At 37.9% G+C, this 26,037-nt stretch overlaps 1 protein-coding gene across 1 annotated transcript in view; it reads left to right on the forward strand.

Moving 5' to 3' along the window:
• Positions 1 to 25,640, forward strand: part of GLDC (glycine decarboxylase) — a 104,025-nt gene extending 78,385 nt beyond the window's left edge. Inside the window, exons 19-25 of the mRNA XM_003762139.4 lie at positions 1,268 to 1,380; positions 4,436 to 4,577; positions 8,428 to 8,539; positions 16,958 to 17,053; positions 20,410 to 20,582; positions 21,282 to 21,362; positions 24,954 to 25,640. Coding sequence (XP_003762187.1) covers positions 1,268 to 1,380; positions 4,436 to 4,577; positions 8,428 to 8,539; positions 16,958 to 17,053; positions 20,410 to 20,582; positions 21,282 to 21,362; positions 24,954 to 25,097 — 861 coding nt within the window. The 3' untranslated portion in view covers positions 25,098 to 25,640. The remainder of the gene's footprint in view (positions 1 to 1,267; positions 1,381 to 4,435; positions 4,578 to 8,427; positions 8,540 to 16,957; positions 17,054 to 20,409; positions 20,583 to 21,281; positions 21,363 to 24,953) is intronic.
• The last annotated feature ends 397 nt before the right edge of the window (positions 25,641 to 26,037 follow it).

Consider the following 26,037-nt stretch of genomic DNA (forward strand, 5'->3'; position numbering starts at 1 on the left):
CTGCAAAGATGCAACTGAAGAGCAACAAAGCAATGTGTGTATCCTCCAGAAATATGTCAAATGGAATTAGGAAGTTAGAAAAAGTAAAAAAATATTCTGGAGACGTATGTTCAATAACAGGTGGTAATTTTTGCCACTTATGAAAATTCGGACCCTTTATCTTCCACATAGATCTAACCACTGAGTATATAACTGAACATCAATTATACAAAGGTCTTGGAATTGGACCTGTGATAGGGAACTCCCAAGTGAAGAAGTGATCAATAGCTTCTTTGCCATGTATAATCTTAGAGACTTTCCTGGGGCAGGTCAAGTGACTTTCTTTTGTTTTAGGTTGTACAGCCGATGTATGTCATAAGGGAGTTTTGAAGCCAGTTCTAGCCACTATATCATTGTTTCTCTAAATTATGAATCAGTCAGTTGATTAGTGAATAAATGTTTTTAGTGTCTACTATGTGTCAGAGAATGTGTAGGTGCTAGGGCCATGAATATAATAAATAAAATAATCCCTAGATAAATATTTATCACATATGTGCAAAACATCTCTGTCACTCTCATTTGTCTGTCTTTCTCTCTCATGTCTGTCACTTGTTTATCTTTCACTCTTATTTGTCTGTCTCTGTCTATCTATCTCAATCTCATTTGTTTATCTATCTCATTTATTTCTTATTCTCATTTGTCTATGTCTCTTACTCTCATTTGTCTATCACTCTTATTAGTCTTTCTATCTCTTACTCTGATTTGTCTATTTTATTCGCATTGTTTATCTATTTCTCACTCTCATTTATCTATATTACTCTCATTTGCTTATCTGTCTTTCATTTGTTTATCTATCTGTTTCTCACTCTCATTTGTCTGTCTGTTTATCTATCTATTTATTTATCTTTTATTTCCCTTCTAAACAAGTTCATGCTCTTGCTTATCAACCCTAAGCCTATTTGATTGCAGAAATATTAAATATTAACTAAAGGGAAGGGCCAATATTAAACAAATTTTAAGAAAGCTCATGAATTGATTTCACTTCTGGCCTCCTCTGTAGCCCTTCATTTCTCTCTTCCTCAGATGGAGTAAGAGGAGACTGTGATCAACATTGAGTTACTACTAATTGAGTTACAGTATTTTTGAATACCTCTTGTGTTTGCATGCAGGTGTTTAAAGCCAGCCTTTTTTGTGGGGTGATGGTGGTATTTTTTTTGGGGGGGGGGGTTCTATGGTGTTTTTCTTTCTGTATCCAGTGATTGTTTCTTCTGCTCTTTCTCTCTGACAGGTGGGACTCTGCCGTCCAGGGGACTTTGGCTCCGATGTCTCACATTTAAACCTTCACAAGACCTTCTGCATTCCCCATGGGGGCGGTGGGCCTGGAATGGGCCCCATTGGTGTGTGAGTTCCTGGGCATGGCTTTGGGACCCCAGTGGAGGGATACAATATGGCAGATTTGCTGGCAATTTGCTATATCCTTTTCTCTTCCGTCACTCATCTACTTTTCAGACTGATGACAGGAAGATGGAAATGAGATGATGATGGAGCAGAGTGGGAAGGGATCTAGAGCTGATGGTAGAGGACTTGAATTCAAATTCTAACTTTTGTTTCACTGCTTATGTGATTGTGGAGACCCCTGTAGCTCTTAATCTTATAAACCTAAAGACAGGTTAGCTGCTATAATCTGTTTTTGACTACTCATGAAGGTAACAGAGGATTGAAATATCCATTTTCCTCTTCCAAAAAGCCATCATAGAAATGCTAGTCTTTGCCAGTGCCAGTCAACCATTAAAGACTCCTTTATAGAAAAAAAGTCATTGGCTCACAATGGACGCTTGTATCCAAGTCTAAAACAGTCTCATGTGGACAACAGTTTTTTTTCCCCCTAAATTAACATGTATCTATACCCCATATAGATTTTGTTTTTGTATTTATTATTTTTGGAGATAGGGTAAGTAGGTGGTACAATAGAGAGAATGCTAGGTCAGGAAAACCTGAATTCAAATCTAATCTTGGATACTCACTATGTGACCCTGTGCAAGTCATTTAACCCTGTGTGCTTCCAGTTTCCTCATCTGTAAAATGAGCTGAAGAAGGAAATGGCGAGCCACTTCAGTGTCTTTGCCAAATAAACCCCCCAAATGGGGTTGCAAAGAGTCAAACACAACTGAAAAATGACCAAATAACAATTTTAAGAGAGGATTTTAGTTTAAGCCAGATGTCTTTAGGTAAATGTTGAAATTCTAAAGAAACGGCATCTAGTAGAAGAGATAATTTATATGCAAAATAATAAAGATACTAAGCTTGGCAAGCAGATCAAAAATTTGGATGGGCTGTTAGGAATCTTAATTGGCATTTAGATGAAAGGAATCTTGGATATCATCTAGGCCAATCCCCCCATTTTGTAGACTAACCAATGAACAGGTATTTGTTAAGTGTTTAATTGGAGCTTAGAGCGATAAAGGGATTTGTTGAAGTGCACCCAGCTAAAATCATATCATCTCATATCTAATTATAGCAAAGTCTTATCAGTTGAATCTCTACCATATCTCTTGCATGAAATATCTTTTTATTTCTATTATTACCACTTCAGTAGATAATTTATTTATTATCTGCCTGGATGATTTCAATAGTAATGTCTTCCCACTTCCACTCTTTCCTAATCAATCCTTCCTTATTGATAGAGCACACTTTCTCATATTTAATTCCCACTTCAGAGACTTCCTCATGTCTAAGTAAAATGAATCCTTCTGTTCTTGGCAAAGAAAATCTTTTACAACCTGTTATTACATTAAGTCTCCAGTATTCTCATTTTATACCCATGTCTATGTATACTTTAGGCAAACTGGAGTACACCTAAGTTCCCCTTACCACCACAACCACACTTTTTCCTGTCTCTTTCTTTTTTTGTGATGCTCCTTATGCTTGGAATGTCCTCTTTGACTTTAAAACTCAATTTCAATGATAACTCTTCCATAAAGCCTTCCCTGATATCCCTCCTGGTAAAGAATTTCCCTTCCATTTTGTTTAGCAACCTTCTCATGTGTTTTTTCAATATTCTTGATCATAATTATATTTGTATTTTTTGTGTCCCTATGTGTTTTATTGATCTGTTGTCCATCTTCTCTCATTAAGCTCAACAAGTGCTTGAGAAGGGGGCAGCTAGGTGGTATAGTAGATGGTACTGGCTCTGGAGTCAGGAGGACCTGAGTTCAAACCTGGCTTCAGACACTTACTAACTGTGGGGCCCTAGACAAGTCACTTAATTGCTTCTCTGACAAGAAAAGTGCTTCTCTCTATTGAATAAATGAATGAGAGTAGCAAAGTCAAGATTTGAATCTTTTTATTATTCATGCTCAGTTCTCAGCCCACAACAGTCTGATGCTAGTTTGAGTAGATGGACATTTCATATCTGAGAGGATGTAGCATATTTCTTACTGAAAAAAGATAACTTTAACCTAAAAGACTTTTTTTTTTTTTTTACACTAAGCCAACATTAATTGTCAACATTAATCAACGATTTGGATTTATAGAATTCAATTTTTTCCAACTTGGAGTCTAACTCATGAGTGGGAGGAAAGAACATCATTACCAGGAATAAAACCAAAGTAAAAAGTCATACCAAACATCAAGAAATACTTGTTAATTGTTCACTCACTCAGACTATGAAGGTGAAATTAAGTTGCGTGAAAAAAAGTGTGGGCAACCAATTCCTGAAGGCTTCGAAAAGAAGATTTAATTCATTTCTCCAGAAATGTGCTATATTGCTGCTGGGAAATTGAGCATATGACTTATATTTATCTAGCTCTAGGCTTGTAATTTAGATTGTTTATTTTAAGACCAAATTAGATGATATTTGTAAATCAATGAATGAGGCTCTTAGCACATAGTTGGTGCCTAATAAATGCTTATTTCCTTTTTACTTCTTTCTTAAATTCATTGGGACATCAATTTTTAATTTAAAAGGACTTTATTGGTTATTTAGTTCAACATCCTCATTTTATAGATAAGGAGACTAGAACCAAGAGAATTTAAGTGACTGGACCAAGAACACATAATAAGTGGTGGAGGTAAAATTTGAACCCAGATCCTTTGACTCCGTAATAGAGAAAAGTGGTCCTCTCTTCACTACACTTTGTGGAAAGGCTGGTGGCCACTTAGCATAGTGCATGGCACATAATAGGCAATATGTAATTATTATTAATCTGAAAGGCAGCACAATAAAATGGTTGGAGATCTGGGGTCTCCGAGTCACAAAGACCTGAATTAAAATCCTAACTCTGACATTTAGTTGTCTGAAGAAGTAATTCAACCTTTTGAATAAGGATTGGACTAGAAGTCCTTCCCAGCTTCAAATCTATGATCCTATGATCTCTTTTCTTCATGAAAAGCACATAAATTTTTTTTTGTATTTCTTTGTTCATTTTTTCAAGTTATGGTTTTTTTAATTGCCTAGGAAGAAGCATCTTGCCCCTTTCCTACCAAATCATCCAGTCATCCCAATGAAGCTGGATAAAGATGAACACCCTCTGGGTACTGTCAGTGCTGCTCCCTGGGGCTCCAGTGCCATTTTGCCAATTTCTTGGGCATATATTAAGGTGAGGAATATATCCATGTATCTGAATGTGTGTTTGTATGTGCACATGTATATGGAGAGGCTGGTCGAGCGATGGTGGGATGTACATTGGGCATCCATGGTCGGGAGGGGCTTGAAATAAGCGCTTTTTTATTGGTTTGTAAAAGAGGAAATTCTCTATTTAATCCAATCCAACAAACGCATATTAAGTATTCTCAAGCTAATAGTAGCAGACCCATTGCACAAGGACCTGTGATAGCAAATATAGAAGACAGGAAATGGGATGGAAGCAATTTGGGATGAGAGAGGCCAAGAGAAAAATGGGAGACGGAGCTATAATAGATGCTACAATTGTTGATTTAGTGCTGGAAGGAAGCCTTAGTCTGACCCTCTTAGGGGAACTGAGTCTTAGCTAGGAGAAATGCTTTGTTCAAAGTCATACTGATAGTAAGGGACAGAGCCCAGAACTCTTTCCACTGTGTCATGTGGTAGATGAAAGGAATCTCATGAGAAGGCTAATGATCAGGGACCTCTGAAGCTTCATTGTGAAAGACCTTGAATGAAAGAAAAATGGTTTCTTGGAGAAACCATAAACAGATCGGCAGGTGGATCTCAGTGCTTGGAGAAATCTTTCCAGACACGGTGCAGTTACCTTTCATCATCACACCTGTCCGGTGGTCCCATTATAGTTTTCCATTTGTGCTTTCTATATTGAACAAAGAATCACAAGTATTGTAGCATCAGATATATATCTCTAGGATTGTGGCTGGGGTACTGACCCATGCCAATTAGATAAAATTAGGTTATATTGTTTAGGCTATATTCACCTTTTGCCATGGTGAATGCTTATGGATGCTGGACTTGATTGTCTGGGATCCTTCTCCCAGTTCTCAATCTATATAGTCTTGTGAACTTCTTACTCTAACATACCATTTTTTCAGAAAAATTTAGAAATTTCATTTAGATCATCTTGCTCATCACAGGGATCGTTGGCAGTCTGATGTACCCTTTCCCAGAGTCATGTTTTTAAAAACTTAAAATAAGATACTCAAGATTACAAAAAAAGCCAATTACATTAAATATAGTTATCAGAGTACTAACTCTCCTCCCCCCATGAACTGGGACAGCTTAAGAATCAGTGTCATAAATGATAAAGACAAGAAGATGGAAGTGTTACAGAAATTTCTGTAATGATTCCTTTGCTTAATGCATTCCCTTAGCGTCTTTAGAGATGAGGAGCTGCAATCACTTGAGTAATTATACTTAAAAATTTAGCCTAGAAACTTTGCCTTTCTTATTTGAAAAAATAAGATAAAATGAAAGAACTTGTCAGAACTGGGTATTTCTTTTTTTAAAAAATTCAACATATAACTCCCATCTTTTTCCTGCATTGTCTTCCTAATTGCCTAGTTAATGCAGATTTTTTTTCCAAATGGATGATGAATAGCTTCTTATTACTCTGTAAGGGCTTTCCTCACAATAATCCTATGAAATAGGCAGCATAAAAATTATTACCCTCCCTCCCTCATGTTACAGATTAAAAGACTGACTTGTTGCAGGTCAGATGGTCACTGAACAGGAGAGCCCTCAAACTTGAACTCAAGCTTTTTTCTTGTTCTGAGCTGCTTCTACTGAGATTCTTTCATTTGAAACAAGCCATTGATTGTGGTCTCTGAAAATCATGCTGAAGTTTTTCCTGTTTTAGAGGCTTTTGTAGCGTTCGCATCTACTATTCTCCCAACCTCCATTCTTTTTCTTTTTAAAGGTTTTTTTATATTTTGTAAAATTTTCACTTTTTGTTAGTCAGTTTATCTATATCCTCCTCAGAAAATAAAATAAAGCTCAGCACACTGGCTCTAGGAGATGGGAGAGGGAAACGGGAAAGGAGGGAGGGAAGGCACTAGACACAAAGACATCATCCAGAGGGATACATGGTTACAAAAAAAGTCCTGGCCCACATGAGCGCCCACTCTGGATACAGCTCCTCTTTGCCTGAAAACTTGCTATATGGTACATTGGGGCAAGTATGGAACGAAGCCTTTCCAGATTCCTCCAAGTGCTGGCGCCCTCCCTTCCTAACTACCCCGTAATTATTGCTTCATTGTCTACTCTGTGTTGTCTTCCCCAACAGGAGTTAAGTTTCTTTGAGCAAAAATTGTTTCATTCTTGTACTTTGTCCAGTGCGGAGCACCAAGCCTGGCCCACTTAATAAATACCAGTTAACTGATTGGAAGGACCTTCTGAAGTTTACACTGCATTATATAGTGTGATGTTATCTCGTGCTATTTTGAGAGGAACATATATAGGACAAGCAGCATAGCGTAATAGATATCGAACTGGCTGCCAAGGATTGAAGACCTAAATTTAAATCTCACCTCTGATTCATACTGGGTGTTATGAATCCCTCCCTCCCTCCCTCCCTTCCTTCCTTTCTTTCTTCCTTCCTTCCTTCCTTCTTTCTTCCTTCCTTCTTTCCTTCTTTCTTTCCTTTCTTCTTTCCTCCATCCTTTCCTTCCTTCCTCCATCTTTTCCTTCTTCCCTCCCTCCCTTTCTCTCTCCTACTCTCTGTTCCTCCTTCTATCTTTCCCTCCCTCCCTTCTTCTCTCCTTCCCTTTTTCCCTTCCTCTCTTCTTCCCTCTCTCTTTCCCTCTCTTTCTCTCTCCTTCCTTCCTTTCCTTCTTCATTTGTTCTTTCCTTCTTTCTTTCCTTCCTTCCTTCTTCCTCCCTCCCTCCCTCTCTCCCTTCCTTCCTTTCTCCCTCCCTTTCTCTCTCCTACCCTTTGCTCCTCTTTCCATCTTTCCCTCCCTCCCTTTCTCTCCTTCCCTCCCTCTCTCCTTCCCTCCCTTTCTCTCTTCTTCCTTCCTTCCTTCCTTCCTTCCTTCCTTCCTTCCTTCCTTTCTTCCTTCCTTTCCCTTCCTTTTTCATTTCATTTTGTTTCCTTTCTTTTCTTTTACTTTGTTTTCTTTTCCTTTCCTTTCCCTCCTTCTCCCTTCCTTCCTTCCTTTCTTCTTTCCTTCTATCCCCATTTAAAAATTTCACTTTTGTTGTATACAAAAAATAAAACTTTGCCTCAAACTGCACAGTTGAAAGTTTTAAATTGCTCTTTCTGTTGGGAGGTACTGGTCTGAAATTATTAATTAATCACAAGTGATCTTGCATCTGGATGAATTAGAGATGATTAACAATCAGTAACATTTATCAAATATCTCTAAGCAGTAACATTTATTAAATATCTCTAAGCAGAGTACTGTACTATTAGATAATCTAAAAGGAAAATCAAAAGGACAATAAAACAGGTCAAATGGTGATCTAGAGCCAATGAATTTCTTTAAGGAGATGTTGCTTACCACTTTGTAATGGTGTTACTTACGATAAAGCTTTGCCTCTTGGCTAAGAAAAAAATGAGATGTTGCTTAAACATGAAAGGATTTTAGGATTTTGTTAGTGTACCAGAGTTCCTTTTTTTTAAAATGGTGACCTTGGTACCCTGCAAAGTTGACCTAGGGGAGCACTTGACCCATTCCTACACCTGATCATAATAAACCTCTCCTTATTTATTTATGAACAAATCTTCCCCTGAAGGTAATATAGCAATGAGAACTCCAGTCTCTATGACTCTCTCTCCATAACAGTGTATGTATGCTTTTATCCCTGTAACTCCTATACCTACGAGATCCTATTTGTAATGCACTTTGCAAACCTTAAAGCATCATTAGTTGCTCTTATGGTTACTGTATGAGAATGGCCTGAATAGGAGTGGTTCTCTCTGTGGAGGGGAAGGTAGGGAATATGCAAAGGTACTTTTGGTTTATCGGTCAGTTAGAGAAAACCAACCCACTTTGTATTCTGTGATCATTTTGCTTCCCTTGCAGATGATGGGAGGCAAGGGTCTCAAGCATGCCACGGAGATTGCAATACTAAATGCTAACTATATGGCCAAACGACTGGAAAAGCATTACAAAGTCCTTTTTAGAGGGGCAAGAGGTAAGTGTCAACCACACCAGTGGAGCAGCTTGATTCCGTGGGAGCCTTGCCCCTGAGATGTTGGATACTTGCATGTGATGATGAAGTCAGCCAGTGGGAAACAAGGTGTCCGCCTTTATCAGCACAGTCCTAACTTAGAGCAGATAGTTATGGAGGTCATCAGGAGTGACCTGAAGCAGTTCAGGGGCTTGTAGATCATCTGATCCAACCCCTTCATTTTACAAATAAGGAAACTGAGGCACAGGGAAGTGACTTGTCTACATTAATGTCAATAGTAAGTTGTAGAGCTGAGATTCATAGAATTATCAATGGAAAGGATTTTTAAGATAGAAAAGTAGGTAGACAGGTAGATAAGTGGATAGGTAAATACATAGGTAAATAGGTAGGCAGGTTAGGTAGAGTATTTAAGGATAAATTAGGTGGTTAGAAAAGTGCCAGGCCTGAAGTCTGAGTTCAAATCCAACCTCAGACAGTTGCTAGCTGTGTGTTCCTGGGCAAATCACTTAGTCCTGCTTCAGGTTCCTCATCTGTAAAATGGAGATAATAATAGCACCTACCTCCTAGGATGATGAGAATCGAGGAAAATAATTATAAGCACTTAGTATAGTCCACAGTTCACGGTCCACAGTGAGCATCATCTAAATGTTAGTTATTTTATTATGATTATTATTAATTAATTAATTGTTTACTAGGTAGCAGTCACAGTGATAATGTTGAAGATACAAATGAAAGCAAAAAAATTAGTATTAACATTCAAGGAGCATATTCCACTAAAAGTGGAACTGGAAAGAATATAGAGAATGTAAGGAGCAGAGCCAGGAGGGCAGTGACTTTAGCCTGGGCACCTCCTGAAATGGCGCTGTGGGCTAGAGACCCCTCCCTCAGGAGAGCCTGGGGCTGAGGTATCCGTATCCCTGGTGAGAGGGCAAGGGCTCTGTTGAGTGTCCCACAGCTTGCTTGTCTGAGGCAGGATTCACACCCAGGATTTCAGGTCTAGGGATGAGCCATTACTGCACCTTCCCCCCTTCTCATTGTATGTTTTTCTCTTGAGTCCAAGCCCCATGTGCTCCCATTTCTTTGTACTCTTTTTCTCCGATAATAGCTTGATCAGATCCCTGCCTAGGGAAAATTAATATGGCAGAGGCGTAAAGGAGGAATTCTAGCAGAGGTTGGTAAGGAGAAATGAGACGGATCGGGGGACTGCAGCAGTCCGAGTAGGTGGTAATTAGGACTCAGCTGAGAGAAGGGAACAGAGGTGAGAGATGTTGCAGAGGAAGAATCTGTAAGACTTGTTAACTCGGGGAGGGAGGGGGACGAGTAAAATCACACTCAGATTTCCACTCTGAGCTTTTCAGCCTTGGAGACTGTGGTGTTTCTCCGCTTCACTGTCAGAGGCAGAGGCAGGGAAAGATGAGCTCAGCTTGTGAATCTGAAGTGTGGCTGGAACATAGTGAAGGGGGCTGAAGATGCAGGTGGGGTGCTAGGGCTGGAGACAGATTTGGGGTCACCTGTATAGAGACTGAAAACGGGAAGATATGAAAAAGTATTTATTAAACCATTATAAATTGTCAAGCACTGTGCTGAGTTCTGGGTATATAAATAATAATAATAAAGACCTTTTCTGCTTTTAAGGAAATTACATTCTACATAATACATGAAGGGGAAGTAGTGACCAAGAAGGGGTACTTTGCCTGGGAAATTCCTGGGTTGGTGAGGGGACCATCGGGGAACAGATGATAAATACCATGCAGGAACAATGGCAGAGTTGATTTGAAGTTGGCTCGTGTTTCTAGAATTGGAATGTGAGGAAACAGGAATGAAAGAAACGGGTTCTGCTTTTCCTAAAATAATGGTCCAGGACAGTCACCATGGGTGTTAAGGAGACTGCAAAAGGAGAGAGATGAGAGGACCAAAGGCAGAATCTGGAGGAGCAGCCACCTTAAGATTCAGAAAGGGAAATCGGGAAGAGATAACAAGATCCGTTAGATTGGTAGCGGGGAGAACTGGGAGACATATCTTGGGAGCCAGATGGAGAAAACTTATTCCTTAAGGAGGATTTTGTTAAGTACTCCAGAGAGATCAAGAAGGAATGAATTAAGGCCACTGGGATTTGGAAAGTTCTCATTTCTACTGGACTTGAAAGTTATTTGAAAGTATTTTTCTCATAACTATCTTTATTTTTATAGACTCAAACTTAGATAACTTACTTAAAGTGACTCACTCACAGTTACACAGCTAGGAACACAAACTCCTGATAATGACTAGGGATACAAAGGTACAAATGAAATAGTGCCTGCCCTCAAGGAGCTTATAGTCTGATCGAGTAGGAGAATGGAATAGCATATAAGCAGATACAAAAGATTAAAAGATACAAAATTATTTCAGGGGTGGAAGAGATGAAGCCCTCTCAAGTGTAGGGTCTGGCGTTTGAGCTGAGCCTTTGCAGGGGTCCTCAAACTACAGCCCGCGGACCAGATGCAGCAGCTGAGGACATTTATCCCACTCTCCCAGGGCTATGAAGTTTCTTTATTTAAAGGCCCACAAAACAAAGTTTTTTACTATAGTCTGGCCCTCCAACAGTCTGAGGGACAGTGAACTGGCCCCCTATTTAAAAAGTTTGAGGACCCCTGCAAGGGATTCAAATCAATCACTTGATCAACAAGCATTTATTAAAGGAGCTAATGTGCCAGGCAATGTACAAGGCTATGAAAATGCAAAGACAAAAATTAAATTATTTTAGCAGCTGTGTGGAGGACAGATTGGAGAAGGGAGGGATTAGAATCAGGGAGAGATATTAGGAAGTTTTTGTAATATTTGAGGGCCTGACGTGGGACAGGATTCAGAGGAAGGTCTCTTGACTTGGAGTCTATTCCCCTTCCCATCATTCTACGGCAGCTATAATCATTGGTCATCTTCTATAGAGGAGAAAGAAGAAGCTTTAAGTATTTTTTCTATCAAGAAGTTTGACAGGAAAGGGAATAGAGAAAAGAGGCAGTAATTAGGTAGGATAGAAAGGTCAAGAGAAGGTGTTGGTTATTTTTTCTATATTGAGCAGACACAAGGAATTATTGGATAGGAGAGAGATTGAAAATTCATGAAAAAGAGGGAACGGTTGCTAGTAGGAGAACTGCAAAAGAGTGGGGTCAAGGGCACAGGTTAAAGGGTTAGGCTTAGTCAGAAGAAAGGAGAGCCAGGAGAGAATGATGATTTGATTTTTTTGCTCTTCTGAATCCTTGAGTGATGTTGAAAAATTTTGAGGGATGGAAGAAGGAAATTGAGGAAACTAATATAGGATGACCTCAGTGTGAGACAAAATCACCTGTTATAATAATGGTGGGATGTGCAGCTGTGGTTGGAGGTTTAAGCAGATAGGAAAATAACAGGGAAGAAGGCATTCCAATGGGAAAAATAAAGTAAATTAACCAACCAACCAATCAACAAAAATTTGAATGATTCAGGTACTTTTCCCCCTTGGGCTTGCAGGGCAGGGAAGGAGTGAGTTGGCAATAGTTTATACTAGTTTAGAATAATTAATAGCATTTTTTTAAAATATGAAACAGAAATGGATTAGTGATTACAAATTTCATTGTTCAACCCTAATGTTCAAGAAACTAAAAATCTCTCATGTTTGGTCTGATTAGTATGCTTATTAATTAAATAATTTAAGCCTCAACAGTTCAGAGCATGAGAAAAATGCAACATGAGTTTACCACCTGAGGGGAAAAATAGGGTCTTAATAAATAGTGTTTTGGACAGATTTTTTTTATGAGAAAAATTCAAAAATGCATAGTAACATGTTTCTTATATAAAGGACTTAGTTTTTATTAGGAATTTGTTAGCTTTCTTAATTTTAATCACCTTTGCTTGCTATAAAGAAGATTATTCTTTATTATGGATAACTACACAGAATTTAATGAAATTCTGACTTGGATTTTATAAACTAACGTGTCCCTTTTTGTAATTCTTAATCAAGTATGTTGCTGGTCAGTCAGTTAGCCAATAAGCATTTATTAAATACTTTTTTTGTTCTTGTTATCGGTTGTTTTCAGTTATGTCTGATTCTTTGTGAACCCATTTGGGGTTTTCCTGGCAAATAGAATAGTTCAATGTTTCCTTCTCTAGCTCATTTTACAGATGAGGAAACTGAGGTAAACAGGATTAAGTTAGTAAGTGTCTGAGGACAGATTTGAACTCTGAGAATGAATTTTCCTGACTCCAGATCTGGTGTTCTATTCACTGTACTGTGTAGTGCCCTTATTAGGTACTTACTATGTACCTTTGGTCAGGTGCATCAATTTTATTTATGTTAGAGAATGCAGGTCTGCTAGGCTTTCAGTAAGATTTAGTATGAGGAACAAAAATAGTATTTTATAGGGATGTTGTTTGAAAGAGGAGGAGGCTGAATGTATCAAATAAAAAGAGGCATCTTAAAAACTTCTATGGGTGTGTATAAAGCCAATAATTCTTAAATAACAAGCACAACTTTCTGTGAATCCTAGCTGTCTTTTCCATCTGTGTTTCTAATTGGTGGGTGAGTTTTGTTTGGGTTTCACTCTTGTATGTATTGTTGAATTTCTTAATTTGTGCCCCTCCTAACAAAAACAGCTTCTGGGTCTCTGGACAAAAAAACAAGAAAACACAAGAAGCCAGGCCCCAATTCCCATTATTTCACAGCAGGCCAAACTCAATGGACTGAAAATCCCTGTTCCCTAAATGGCATTTTTACCTTGCTCTCTTGATGGATGGGAGACTAAGAGCTATATACATACAGTAGCTGAAGACAAGGTTAGCAAGTCCCTGTACATAAGGGTTCTTAACCTTTCGTGTTCTGGATCCTTTTGGGTAGTCTGATGAAGTCTATGGACATCACAAAAGATTACCAAGGAAATCAAGAAATAATCATTAAAATATTTTTTAAATCAAAATTTTTTTAATTGCAAAAAATTTTAACCCCCTCCCCCAATTTTTAAAAGTTCTTTTGTTAAACAAATCTCTTCAGAGAAGAACCAGGATTGGCTCCTTGGCTGCTGAAATCTAGAGATTGTCTGAGGCCAGATTTGAGCCTTCCTGACCCCAGACCTGGTGCTCTATCCACGGTACCACCTCACTGCCCTTATTAAGTGCTTACTCTGAAGCTTTAATCAGCCATACCAGTTTTACTCATGTCAAGGAATACCTCCCCTCAAAAACCTTGTTAGAGCCCACAGAACTGGTCTGGGTAAAGTGACTTGGCCAGGTTCACACAGCTCGTAAATGAGGCTGGATTGGAATTCAGCAAGATGAGTGAGTCTTCTTGAACCCAGACTTGCCACTCTATCCATAGCTGCCCAACAACCCTAGGAGATAGGTGCTTTTATCACCCCCATTTTACAGATGGGTTAAAAGGTTAAAAGGTTAAAAGACCTGCCCAAGCTCACAGAAAGAGTCAGGGTCTAATGCAGGAATTGAACTTAGGTTTTTCTGTCTCCAAGTCCCTCCCTTGCACTTTCCACTTGCTGCCTCAATTATTGTTAATTTTTTTAAAAAATTAAAATTTAAAATTAAAAAAAAATTCTTTTCATAGTATATGAAGTAAGGAGAGACAGAAGCTGTCATTCTGTAGTCATTGGAATGTGAAGACTTCAGAATGTGGGTTTCTGAAAGTCACATCTGAGTCTCATTTGGAAGAATCTGGAGTCCTTGGCTCTGGTACTGGGCTTGGAGCACAGAGGAGGATGAACATGAGGAAAGCTGGGTCAGGTTCAGCTCTTGATGGGCTTTGCTTAGGACTGGTCCTCAGCCAACCCACTGGGATAAGTCCTGCTTTTCTGGAGTATAGGAGAAGGGCAAGTTTCATAGGTCAAGAAATGCAGTCTTACTACTTGGGACACTGGCCTGGAGAAGGGACCAACGCGAAGGCTGGGGAGAATGATGGGAAGGCTCAGATTCCTGAATGCTTAACGTGCTGGGGAAATTCTGAGAGCTTAACCAAATTGGTTTTTTCCTCATCGTATATTTCTGTTTTCCCTTCCTACTCGTTACCGCCCTTTTGGTACTTGATTATTTTTTGGGAGTGTTTCAAGTTTAGTTTGGGTTCTGGTTTTACAAAATGACAGCTTGATTTAGTAACTTTTTGTAGTTGCTCTAAGTGCTTAAATAGAAGCAGTTGTATTTTGTAAGATCCTTGTAGGACAATGGGCACTATTTACTTCCTCCTATCATTAGAATCACATCGATACAGTTGGGAGAGACTTAAGAAGCCTTTTGGCCAAAAATCTCCTCACTGAAGCCTGGGAAGGGACTTGCCCAAAGTCACCTATGTAGTGAATGGTAGAGCTTGGACTTGAACTCAGCTGCCATCTCTTTCTTATTAATTAATACATTGTAGAAGAAGTATTTCTTCAGATCAGTATTTTCAAGGAGTTTCTCATGGCTGCAAGTGAGATTCATAGGCTGCTAGCCTCCCTTAAAAATAGAGAAGCTCTGTCTATCCAGCTTTATCAGAGAATAAAGTCAAAGGTTGGCAAAACCAGCTGATATGGATACGTTCTAGTCTCAGGGATAGCATTTACCTGGAAAATTCAGTTTTGCTGAGCCACTTTTTTGGGGAGCCTTTAAAATTTTATTTTTTATTTTTAAAATTGCTGTACTTGTACCTAAATATTTTACATCTAAATGCAGTAACGTAGATCCTGCCCCTATATTTGTTTTTTCATGAACAGTGATGGGTTTGTGTTCAGTTTGTGCTGAAACCAGGAGCTCCCAGCTATGTGTCATGATGTAAACCGTGGTCGTGAACTTGGGCAAAACTAATTAATCTCCATCAGGACTGAATCTATGGATCTGGCTTTATCAATATCACTGTCCTACTTCATTGTTTCTCAAGAGAAGCAGCTATATGGCACAATGGATTGAGCCTAGAATTAGTTAGACCTGACTTAAAACTAATAAATCCCTTGACCTGAACTTCAGTTCCCCTAATTATAAAATGGGATAATAATAGCACCTGCCTCCCAGAAGTATTATAAAATAAATAAATATTTGTAAAGAGTTTAGCACAGTACCTAACACATAGTAATACTTTAAAATATTTGTTCCTTTTCTTTTCCCTACACATAGCATGTAGTTAGGATATATCCTCTGGAGGTAGTGTGCTACAGCAGAAAAAGCACCTAGATTTGGAGTTGGAAGATGTGGATTCAAATCCCAGTTCCTCTCTTTACAATCTGGGTGACCATGGGAAGTTACTTTTATGGAAATGAAAGAATGGTTAAAATTAGTATAAAGTCTTCCTCTGGGACAATGATCTGTCAGGAAGCTGCTGCAATAAATAAGTCATCACTGACTTTAAAGTTAGAACATTTCAGCATGAATTCTTTGTGATTTGGATAATTCACTTTCCTTTTCTCATTCTAAGTTTCCTGCTTTTTATAAATAAGGATATTAGGCTAGGTGATACCCAAGCTCCCTTCTAATTTTAAATTCTATGCTTTGGTAACTGAATTTCCATATGAGTGGGTTTGGATAGTCACTCATCTTCAAGTTGGCAAGACTAAAGCCTTGAACTTAAAAGCACTTTTGAGAGATTGCATCAGTAAATGATTGTATAGGTGAGCATGTATGTGACAGAATGGTCTTCTATGTGCAACAAGTTTTCTCTATGACTTCCTGGAGCAAAAAGAATCTTATCAACAACTCTTTATGGTGGATATTGGGGTTCTACTTCAGATAAATCAAAAAAGATCTGCTTTCTAAAGTGTCCCATATTGTTGAAGATTTCCTTAAACAAATATAGTTTCTCACTCATCCCTTCTTGATTTATTCTAATTCAGTTCCTCTACTGATTATCTCCAATTTATCCTGACAGATATTTAGTTTGCTCATAGTTGTTTTTATATTGTGGTCTCCCATTAAACTGTAAGCTGTTTGACAGTAAGAATTGTTTTTTGCCTTTTTTGTTTCCCTGTTGCTTGGCTCACGTTAGGTGCTTAATAAGTACAATTGGTAAAGTTCTATTTGAGCACATAAAAAAGATTTGCTATTTTGAGATAAGGCCACTAGTTGCTTATTTTTCTTTTTTTTTTTTTCTTTTTTCTTTTTTTCTTTTTATTTATTTTAATTTTTAAAATTTAAAAATTTTTTTTTATTTTTATTTAATAGCCTTTTATTTACAGGTTATATGCATGGGTAACCTTACAGCATTAACAATTGCCAAACCTCTTGTTCCAATTTTTCACCTCTTACCCCCCACGCCCTCCCCTAGATGGCAGGATGACCAGTAGATGTTAAATACATTAAAATATAAATTAGATACACAATAAGTATACATGACCAAAACATTATTTTGCTGTACAAAAAGAATCAGACTCTGAAATATTGTACAATTAAGTTGCTTATTTTTCATAAAAGAATTTTGGGATGACCCTTGTTTCTCAACAGGTTATGTGGCTCATGAATTTATTTTGGACACAAGACCCTTCAAAAAATCTGCAAATATTGAAGCTGTGGATGTTGCCAAGAGACTTCAAGATTATGGTGAGTAGCTTTGCTTCATGGCTATTAGTACACTTCAAATATAGTTTTTATTATTTTGAGTGAGTATAAAGTTCAGCGTGATGTTTAATTTACACCAGGATAAAATCCATGCTGGGGCACCATTTTGAGTGTCTTATGGTGCTTTAATGTTTGTTCATTTGGTTGTCTCAAGGACCTGGAGAAGTGCATACTATTATTATTCCCATTTTACAAATGGGGAAAACTAGGCTTGGAGAGGTTGAATGAGTTGTCTAATGTCACAGAGTTACTGCATATGTGAGTTGGGGTTAGAAATAAAGTTTCCTTGACTCTAAATCCCCTGCTTTTGCCACTATATTATGTGATTTTCCTAACAGTTTCATCTCTAGTATAAAAGAAAAAGAAGGCCAAGTTAGTAGTAGGTACATTAACAATGAATAAATATATATGTAAGAGACCAATAGCCATTCCCCTATAGATAAGTGACCAAAGGATATGACCAAACATTTTCCAAAAGAATTACAGAATATTCATAAGCACATGAAAGAATGCTTCAGATCACTAATTATAAGAAAAATACAAATCAAAATAACCTTGAGATTTCTCATCACACTCTATAACTTGTCAGAGATGACAAAAAATGGCAAGAGTCTAAGTTGGAGGAATTGTGGAACACTAATACATTGTCGATGGAACTGTGGAATGGTTGCAACCATTTTAGAAAGCAATTTGGAAATATGCAAGTAAAAGGGTTAAAATGCCCTTATCTTTTGAGCCAGAGACTCTATTTACTGGGCTTATACTCCAAGGAAGCCATTACTAAGAAAATAGTCCTTACAGAAATCAAAATATTTATAGCAGCACTTTTTTTTGGATAATAAAGACCTGGAAACAAAATAGAGGCTCATTGATTGGGTTATGGGTAAACAAATTATGATATATGGATATAATGGCATATTAATGTTCTATAAGAAATGATGTATGTGATAAATACAGAGAGACATAGAAAGTTCTATGGATGCAGATTAAAGTAAATAGAGTCAAGACAACAGTGTAAGACCCACATATACAAAAAAACCAAGTGACCAATTGTAAAAATCAAACCTAACTGCAAAGAAGAAATAAAAAAAGATGCTTGATATCCACCCCTTCATGGAAGTGGGAGGCTCACAAGTATTACACACTGCACCTATTTTCAGATTTTTAAAAAATGTATCGCTCAGTCGTGCTGATTATTTTCTTTTTAAAATTTGTCTTTAGGGGCAGCTAGGTGTTGCAGTGGATAGAGCACCAGCCCCAAAGTCAGGAGGACCTGAGTTAAAATCTGATCTCAGACACTTAACACTTCCTACTGTGTGACCCTGGGCAAGTCACTTAACCCCAATTGCCTCAGCAAAAATAAAATAAAATTTGTCTTTAAAGAATACACTTTGTGATATGGGATGGCCCACTGGGAAGGGGATGAAAAGAGATACCAGGATAATTGTAATGATGCACAAATTAGAACATATCAAAATCTTATTTTAAAAAATTAATGTTATTTTTCTGCTTTAGGGTTGGTATATGAGATCTAAATGGAGTCTGATTTGGTGCTTCATGTGTTCATTTGAGTAGCTACTCCCCTTTCGCAACTTCCTCACCCCTTAACAACATAGCTTTTCTATTCCTCAGGGCATTGTGTTTTTCTATGGCCCAAAAAAAAAAAAAAAAAATTAGTATTAGTGTTCTACCTTGAATCTCTAAAACTTAGCTAGGCTAGTCCTCCAATGATAGGAGTTTGGTTTTTCACCAGGTACCTCTCCCCATTGGTTGGATATACCAGGGTTTATGTTTGCTCCACTGGCAAAGTCCTTGAGAGCCCAGGGTCATTTTTTACACCATGGCATTTACAGCGAGTCTGGAGGAGAAAGTGTGGGTAGTTGTTATTATTAGCAACCTTCAAAGGAAAGGGAAATGTAAAGGAGAAAAGCATTTCTAATCAATAGAGAAAAAATCTTTCCTAGCCAGACACTGACACATTTAAGTAAATGATGGGTAATTCTTCGTGCACATCACTGCTAAATCTAGGCTTCTTTTGGCACAGATCAGGTGGACTACCTTTTGTGTACAGGAAGTAGCCAAAGCAATCTGTGTATTTGCAAAGAAAAGATTAAGAGACAATATATAGGAATGAGGAATGTAGTGTTGATTAGTGTCTGTTATGGAAGCCGCTTATGCAAGTTTGTTTTGATTTAGAGTGGACTGCTAATGGACTTCATCAGACGGTGAAAGTAATGTGGTTTTCTTTTGTGGATTCTGATATTTTGATATTTTTTTTTGTAAAGTTGGTAACTTTTTCACATGTTAAGTAGATTTTTAAAATTCACCACAAAAGCTTAGCCTCATAGACCTGGAAGGGACTTTAAAGATCCTCAAGCCTTAAGATTTTATAGATGAGCAAAAATAGGCCCCTCCAAAATAAAATTATTTGCTCAGATTCTCACGAGTGATGATGATTTTTTTTTCATTTTCACATTTCTTTAAAAATGGAATTTTTTTTTATTTTGCTGAGGCAAATGGGGTTAAGTGACTTGCCCAGGGTCACACAGCTAGAAAGTGTTAAGTGTCTGAGGCCAGATTTAAACTAAGGTCCTCCTGACTTCAGAGAGATGCTCTATCCACTGGGCCACCTAGCTGCTCCCAAAATGAAAATTTTTAATTTTCAACTTGAAAATTTGTTTTCTTTGATGATAGTCTGCTCCCCCCACCCAAGGGCATTTCATTTATTAGAAGGAATAAAAATGAGGGAGAACTCTATTTTGTTTGACAAGAGATCCATAGATCATATCAGTAAATTTGGAAAATGAAAAGTTAAACATTGCCATTGAATATACAAATCTTAAAATTCTGGGGTACTAATAGAGGCAAGCCCTAAATCTCTCCCACCCCATGCTTATTACCTGAGGTCACCGAGTGATAGGTGTGTCAAACTCTTTGTGCAGGAACAAATTCCCATATTAAGTGAATAACCTGAATAACCCTTAGGCATCCAGCCATCAACCTTAACCATGCTGAGATATTCTGTGGTTTCCCTCATTTGTGCAGTGTTCAGTAAAAATGCATTCTTGATCTTGAAAATGTTTTTGTTGTGATTGTAAGTTCTCCCTCTTTCCCTTCAGCACTTAACTAATATTTTCTACTCGGTGATGCTGCAGAGATATATTCTACTTATGAATACTTTGGGGAACATAACCAGTTTTTGAGAGGCTATTCGACACATTTGGCTATTTCCTTAGAATAGGAATTGAGTTTTGATGTCCTATAATGGATGAAGTGAAAAGTTTCTTAAAAATGAGTCTTCTTTGTTGAAATAAAACGCTCCTTGCTTGCATTTCTAGGGTTCCATGCTCCCACCATGTCATGGCCGGTGGCCGGGACACTTATGATTGAACCCACAGAGTCTGAAGATAAGGCTGAGCTGGATAGGTTTTGTGATGCCCTGATAAGTATCCGACAAGAAATTGCTGACATAGAGGAAGGTCGCATGGACTCAAGGGTCAACCCATTGAAGGTAAGTTAGTGCTGGGCTTGTCTACTCCATCTACCATAGCAATTGCCAAGGAGACAGCATGTTATATTGGATAGAGCACTTACCTGGAAGGCAGGTGACTTGTACTGGAGTTCTGTCTTCGATCCTTGCCAGTTATAGGATTGAGTGTGAAAATATTATAATTCTTATTTGAGAAATGAAGAAAGATAATACAGCTTATACAAGGTCACCCCAATAGTGGAGAGATCATAGAGTCATATATAAAACATTGAATGGGAACTCTGAAGTCCATCTAGTCCAATTCTTTCCTTTTTCAAATGAGGAAACTAAGGGCAGAAGAAGAAAAGGCACTTGCCCAAAGTCATACAGGTACCAAATACAAAGCCAGAATTTGAACTCTGAGGTTTTTTGACTTCAGATCTGATGTTCTGCTCCCTATACCATGAATGTCCTTGGAAACTTGTTCCTGGCCAGAGGCTACTGTGAAGCTTTTCCAAGGCAGGGTTTTATATACTAATGACATACTTATTTCCCTTATTTTTCTAGATATTTGTTGTTCTTTTGAAATTTAAGGTGATTAAAAAATGGGAATCAAAGGATTTTTGTAGCAATTCTTGTTTGGGACATTTTACAGTGTGAAAAGAAAGGGGGGATATGGATAATCAATATTTTTTGGAAATAACCGCTCTATTTTCTTCCTTCTTTGGGTTCTGGTATTAGATGTCTCCACACTCCCTGACATGTATAACCGCCTCAAACTGGGATCGGCCTTACTCCAGAGAAGTAGCAGCTTTCCCATTAGTGAGTAATTCTTTTAAAAAATTTTAATCTTTTTTCAGTGAGCAAAAATCTAATTTTCTTACATTCTTGTCTTCTGTACTATTGCTCTCCTGTGAAAGGTGGAAATATTGTCTTGATCAAGCAAAACAAATTCCTATATTGTTCATATCCAAAGATGTGAATTTGAGAGGAACAAATGATATGAGAAAAAATTCATACTATCAATAGCTATATGAAAGAATATTTAAATTACTAGTGGAGAAATGCAAATCGAAACAGTTATGAGGTTCTACCTCACACCAATCACACTGGCAAAGTAAACAAGAAAGGAAAATGATAAATATTGGTGAAGCTGCAGGAAACCAGGCAACTAATACATTAATGGTGAAGCTGAGAATTCCCAAAGTTATTAAACTGTGCATATCCTTTGACCCAACAGTACTATTTGGTCTGTATTCCAGAGATAAAAGGGAAAAGGACCTGTATATTCACAAATATGTCTGGTACATAATTCTTTTAATGTTGAGGATGTGGATAGTGGCCAGGACTGAGATGTAACTGCATGGGATCACAGAATCATTGAAGGGATCTTAGAGATTATGGGGTCATGAACCTGGAGGCAGAAGGAAGCTTAGGGGCCATCTAATAGAGCCTCTGCATTTTATAAGCAAAGAAACTGATAGCAGGAACAAGGACAGGAGGTGTCCAAGATCAGTGCATGCAGGTAGTAGATGGCAAAGCTAAGATGAAGATCTACCCAGGTCTTCACACTCCAAACTGAGCACTCATTATTACACTGCATCTTTACCCAGTTTGCCTATTTCTTAGAATAAAAATCCCATGCTTGCATCTAAAGGAAAACATGGACCATCACGAGTGGGACTGATGAATGTTGACAGAAAATACTTGGCTAGCTTTGTGACTCTGGGCAAGTTATTTAACCTCTGCCTAGGTTTCCTGAGTAAAATGAACTGTAGAAGGAAATGGCAAACCATTCCATATCTTTGCAAAGGAAAAAAAAACCAAGCTGAGTGATGAAGAATCAGACATGACAAAAATAATCAACAGTAACAAAATGTGTTCTATAAATGCTTATTTCCTTTCTTTTTTTTTATTCTCCATAAACCAGATTTTCAGAGAATTTAATTCAATTCAACAAATTAAACTAAATGGAAGGCATTGTGCTAAGTGGAAATGATACAAAGACCAAAAACAAGGAACTTCTAGCCTACTAGTGAGCTGTAAGGGAATTTAAAATTTATTTAGTTTAAGCCTCTCATTTCAAAGACGAAAAAATTAAGAGAGGCTTCAGGAGACAAGGTGACTGGCTGCTGCTAGTACCAAGTCATAGGATTCTGCCTCATTATGTTGCCTCCTTCTCAGGATTACTGACAATGTGTGCTAGAAACAATGGACTTATAGCACGGGTCAAAGATTTTCACAGATCCTTAAAAGCAAGGAGATGTATAGAAGATGGGCACACTGAACTGAGATGTAGAGCTGTGTCGAGCAACGGGGTGGGAGGCAACTCGTCACTGACTCAGTGCTTTTAGGGAAGGCATCAGAGTGGGCTTTTGCAATGATAGAATTGGGATGGAAGGAGAAGAGAAACTAGGAAAGTGATCATAACAATGGCTCAAATGGCCTTTGTCCAAAATTAGGATCCTTAACTCTTTTATTTCACAGTATAATTACTTTCTATGGACAATTATGCAGTAAATACTTCAGAGACTTATGGGTTAGGGTTTATCTGGACTAGCAATTAGATGAAGGGTAAGGCTTCACTAACTTTTTCCTAGAAATCTTGAACCAAGGTGATCAGTGGTTTTTTTTCTCCTTTTGGTGATGGGGAAAGAAGGACCTTTTGAGTCTAATGAAAATCACATATCTCATTTGACTTAAGATGAAAAGAATCCCACCAAGTGACACCTCCAGATATTTTGTCGTTTATGACTAATAGGAAGGATGGCTCAAGGCAGAACAATTCTTTTTAGTTAATTATAATTTAGATATTGGGGGTTCTGGGTTTTTAGAATTTTCAGTAATGTTTTGTTGGTTTTTCTTGCAAATAGGCAAAGGAGTATGTTTAGTTTCATTTCAAATAGGCGGAAGACATGATGAATTTTGGCTGTTCATGTGTTTTTGTTTATTTTTAATAAAATTCATTGTTGGTCCCTTGAGCAGACCATTACCTTCAGGAAGAAGTTAGGAGGTGTAATAGAATCGGGAAGATCTGGATTTAAATCTTCTCTCTGATTTGGGGAAGCCAGGAAAATCTTCACCTCTCACTGTTCCTAGCAACACTGGGACTAAGATGTAGACATGCCAGTCTGCAATTGCAGAAAGGAGCTATCCCATTCAAGAATTCTTTACTGCAATGACACGATGGGTCCTTCAAAGTAGGGACTAGAAATAGACTAGATGGGCAGCTACCCCTGTGTCCAACATGCAGAGTGAACTTTTAAGTGCTGGAAATATCTATTCACCATGGCACATAAATATTGATTTTGTTATAGTCAAGGATCAAAGCCTTTGCTGGGCATTAACACACAGGAACTCAATTTCCAAACCTTTCTTAGGAATGCGAATATTTTGTCCCAGTCTAGGACAAAAGTATGTTGGATTTGAATTTAAATCATAACTCTACTACTTATTGCCCTGTGTGACTCTTGCCAAATCATTTAACTTTCCTGGGCCTTAGTTCCTCAGAAAAAAAGGAATGTGAGCTAACAATGGAAATGGGTTCAAATTTTGCTTTTGAAACAATGTTAACCTTTTTGGACCTCAATTTTCTCATGTGTAAAATAAAGGGGGTTGGTTCAGATGGCCTCTGAGATTCCTTCCAACCTGAGGGTCTTATGAATAGGATTCATCTTAAATGGGTTAATGTCCAGAATTAAAACACACACTAAGTGTACTTTCTTCCTATTCTTCCTTCCCATTGGTCTGATGGAAATAGAATGTGCAAATTCATCATCATTGGCAGGGAACACTCCTGAAATGAGAACTGTGCTCTCTGCAGCTTTCCAGTGTGCTTCCCTATGGATTTCAGCTCTAGATTGTTTTTATTAAACTTGTTTGCTTCAGTTTCCTTACAGTAAAATGGGAAATAATTTCCATTTCCCAGAGTTGTTTTTGAGGATAAAATGGGGATATTTGTAAAACACTTTGCAATCCTTAGAACATTATAAAAGTGTTTCCTATTTTATCATTACTTTTCTAATCTTTTTAAAGCTTATTCTCCTTTACATGCTTGAAATGTCAATTATTCTAGCCTATCTGTAGTTTCTCATACACGTCTTGTGTCCTTTTCTGTTCCCTATACATGGCGTGCTCTCCCTACTCACCTTTTTCAGGAATTTCTTGCTTCTTTCAAAACATACCTCAAATGTCAGGATGCAGATCACCTTACTTGATCTTCCCAGTTTCTAGAACCTTTCCCTCTAAAGTTTCCCTTCATCTACTCTATATCTTTTATGCACCAATTTATTGACAAGTTTTCTCCACTCCCCCCTCCATTCTTTGCTTTTATATATATCCCCATTGCTCAGCACAGTGTGTGGCTCACAGTAAGTGCATAATTAATGCTTTTTGTTTGCATGTCCATTGCAGCCCTTTGTGAAGCCAGACAGCAAATTCTGGCCCACAATTGCCCGGATCGATGACATCTATGGCGACCAGCATCTGGTTTGCACCTGCCCACCAATGGAAGTTTATGAGTCTCCATTTTCTGAACAAAAGAGGGCTTCATCCTAGGCCCAGCTCCAAGCTTTCTGGTGATTTGAATTGGTGCCTCTCACTGCAGCATTTTTCTAGCCAGATGTAATTTTCTTTTGGTCCCCTTCCCCAGGTTCAAGTAGGGGATTTATATATTGTGTATATTTTTGTAATCTCTGTCAATCAGGGAATACAATCAGGGAAGTGGGTGGAAGCTGCTTGTTTAAAAACTCACATGTTTCTGTGCCTCTCTTATATTTGATATTGAAGTTTCCTTGACTGAGTGTGTATGTTTATGCATGTATATATAGAGAGAAATTTGGTCTGATATGGGCTAGGGTTTTTCATTGTTATTTTTCAGGCTTCTTGGTGTCTCTGGAAAAACAGATACCTGTCGGTTCCTAAAAGGCCTTAGTGGCTTGTGGCCACTTGAGAGAAATCCCAGGGCAAATGTTTACATTTTGTATAAATAGGAGCCATTTGGGGGGTTACTAATTTTGATTTCTGGTAGTGTTCTACTCTTTTATTCATGTGTTTTTTATTCCCTTATATTAATATTCCATTAAAAAAATTTCACAGCTTTAAGAGTGCCTTTATTCTGGGCTAGTTTGGATTCCATAAAGCATGTATATACTCTATTGGTTATATTCATGCCACTGGGAGAAAGGAATCTTGGAATATGATTAACATTTAATTCAGAGTGGGAAAATGGCTAGCAACAAAACAAAACAAAACAAAAAAATCAAAACCCAATTTCTTCAACACCATTTTGGACCCAACTTCAAAAGGCTATTTCTTTACTTTGGTCTCATACTATAAAGACTCCTTCTTGTCCTCCATGGCAAAAAACTATGCATAAGAATGGTCTGTTGCTGACTAACAAGTGTTTGGAACTGTGAATGCCTGATTTCCTTTTATCATTCTTTCCTTCTAGCTCCTTAAAAATTCCACCTTCTACAAGAAACTTTTTCTGACTTTT

Source organism: Sarcophilus harrisii, chromosome 1 (genome assembly GCF_902635505.1).
Source record: "Sarcophilus harrisii chromosome 1, mSarHar1.11, whole genome shotgun sequence".
NCBI classification, from domain to species: Eukaryota; Metazoa; Chordata; class Mammalia; order Dasyuromorphia; family Dasyuridae; genus Sarcophilus; species Sarcophilus harrisii.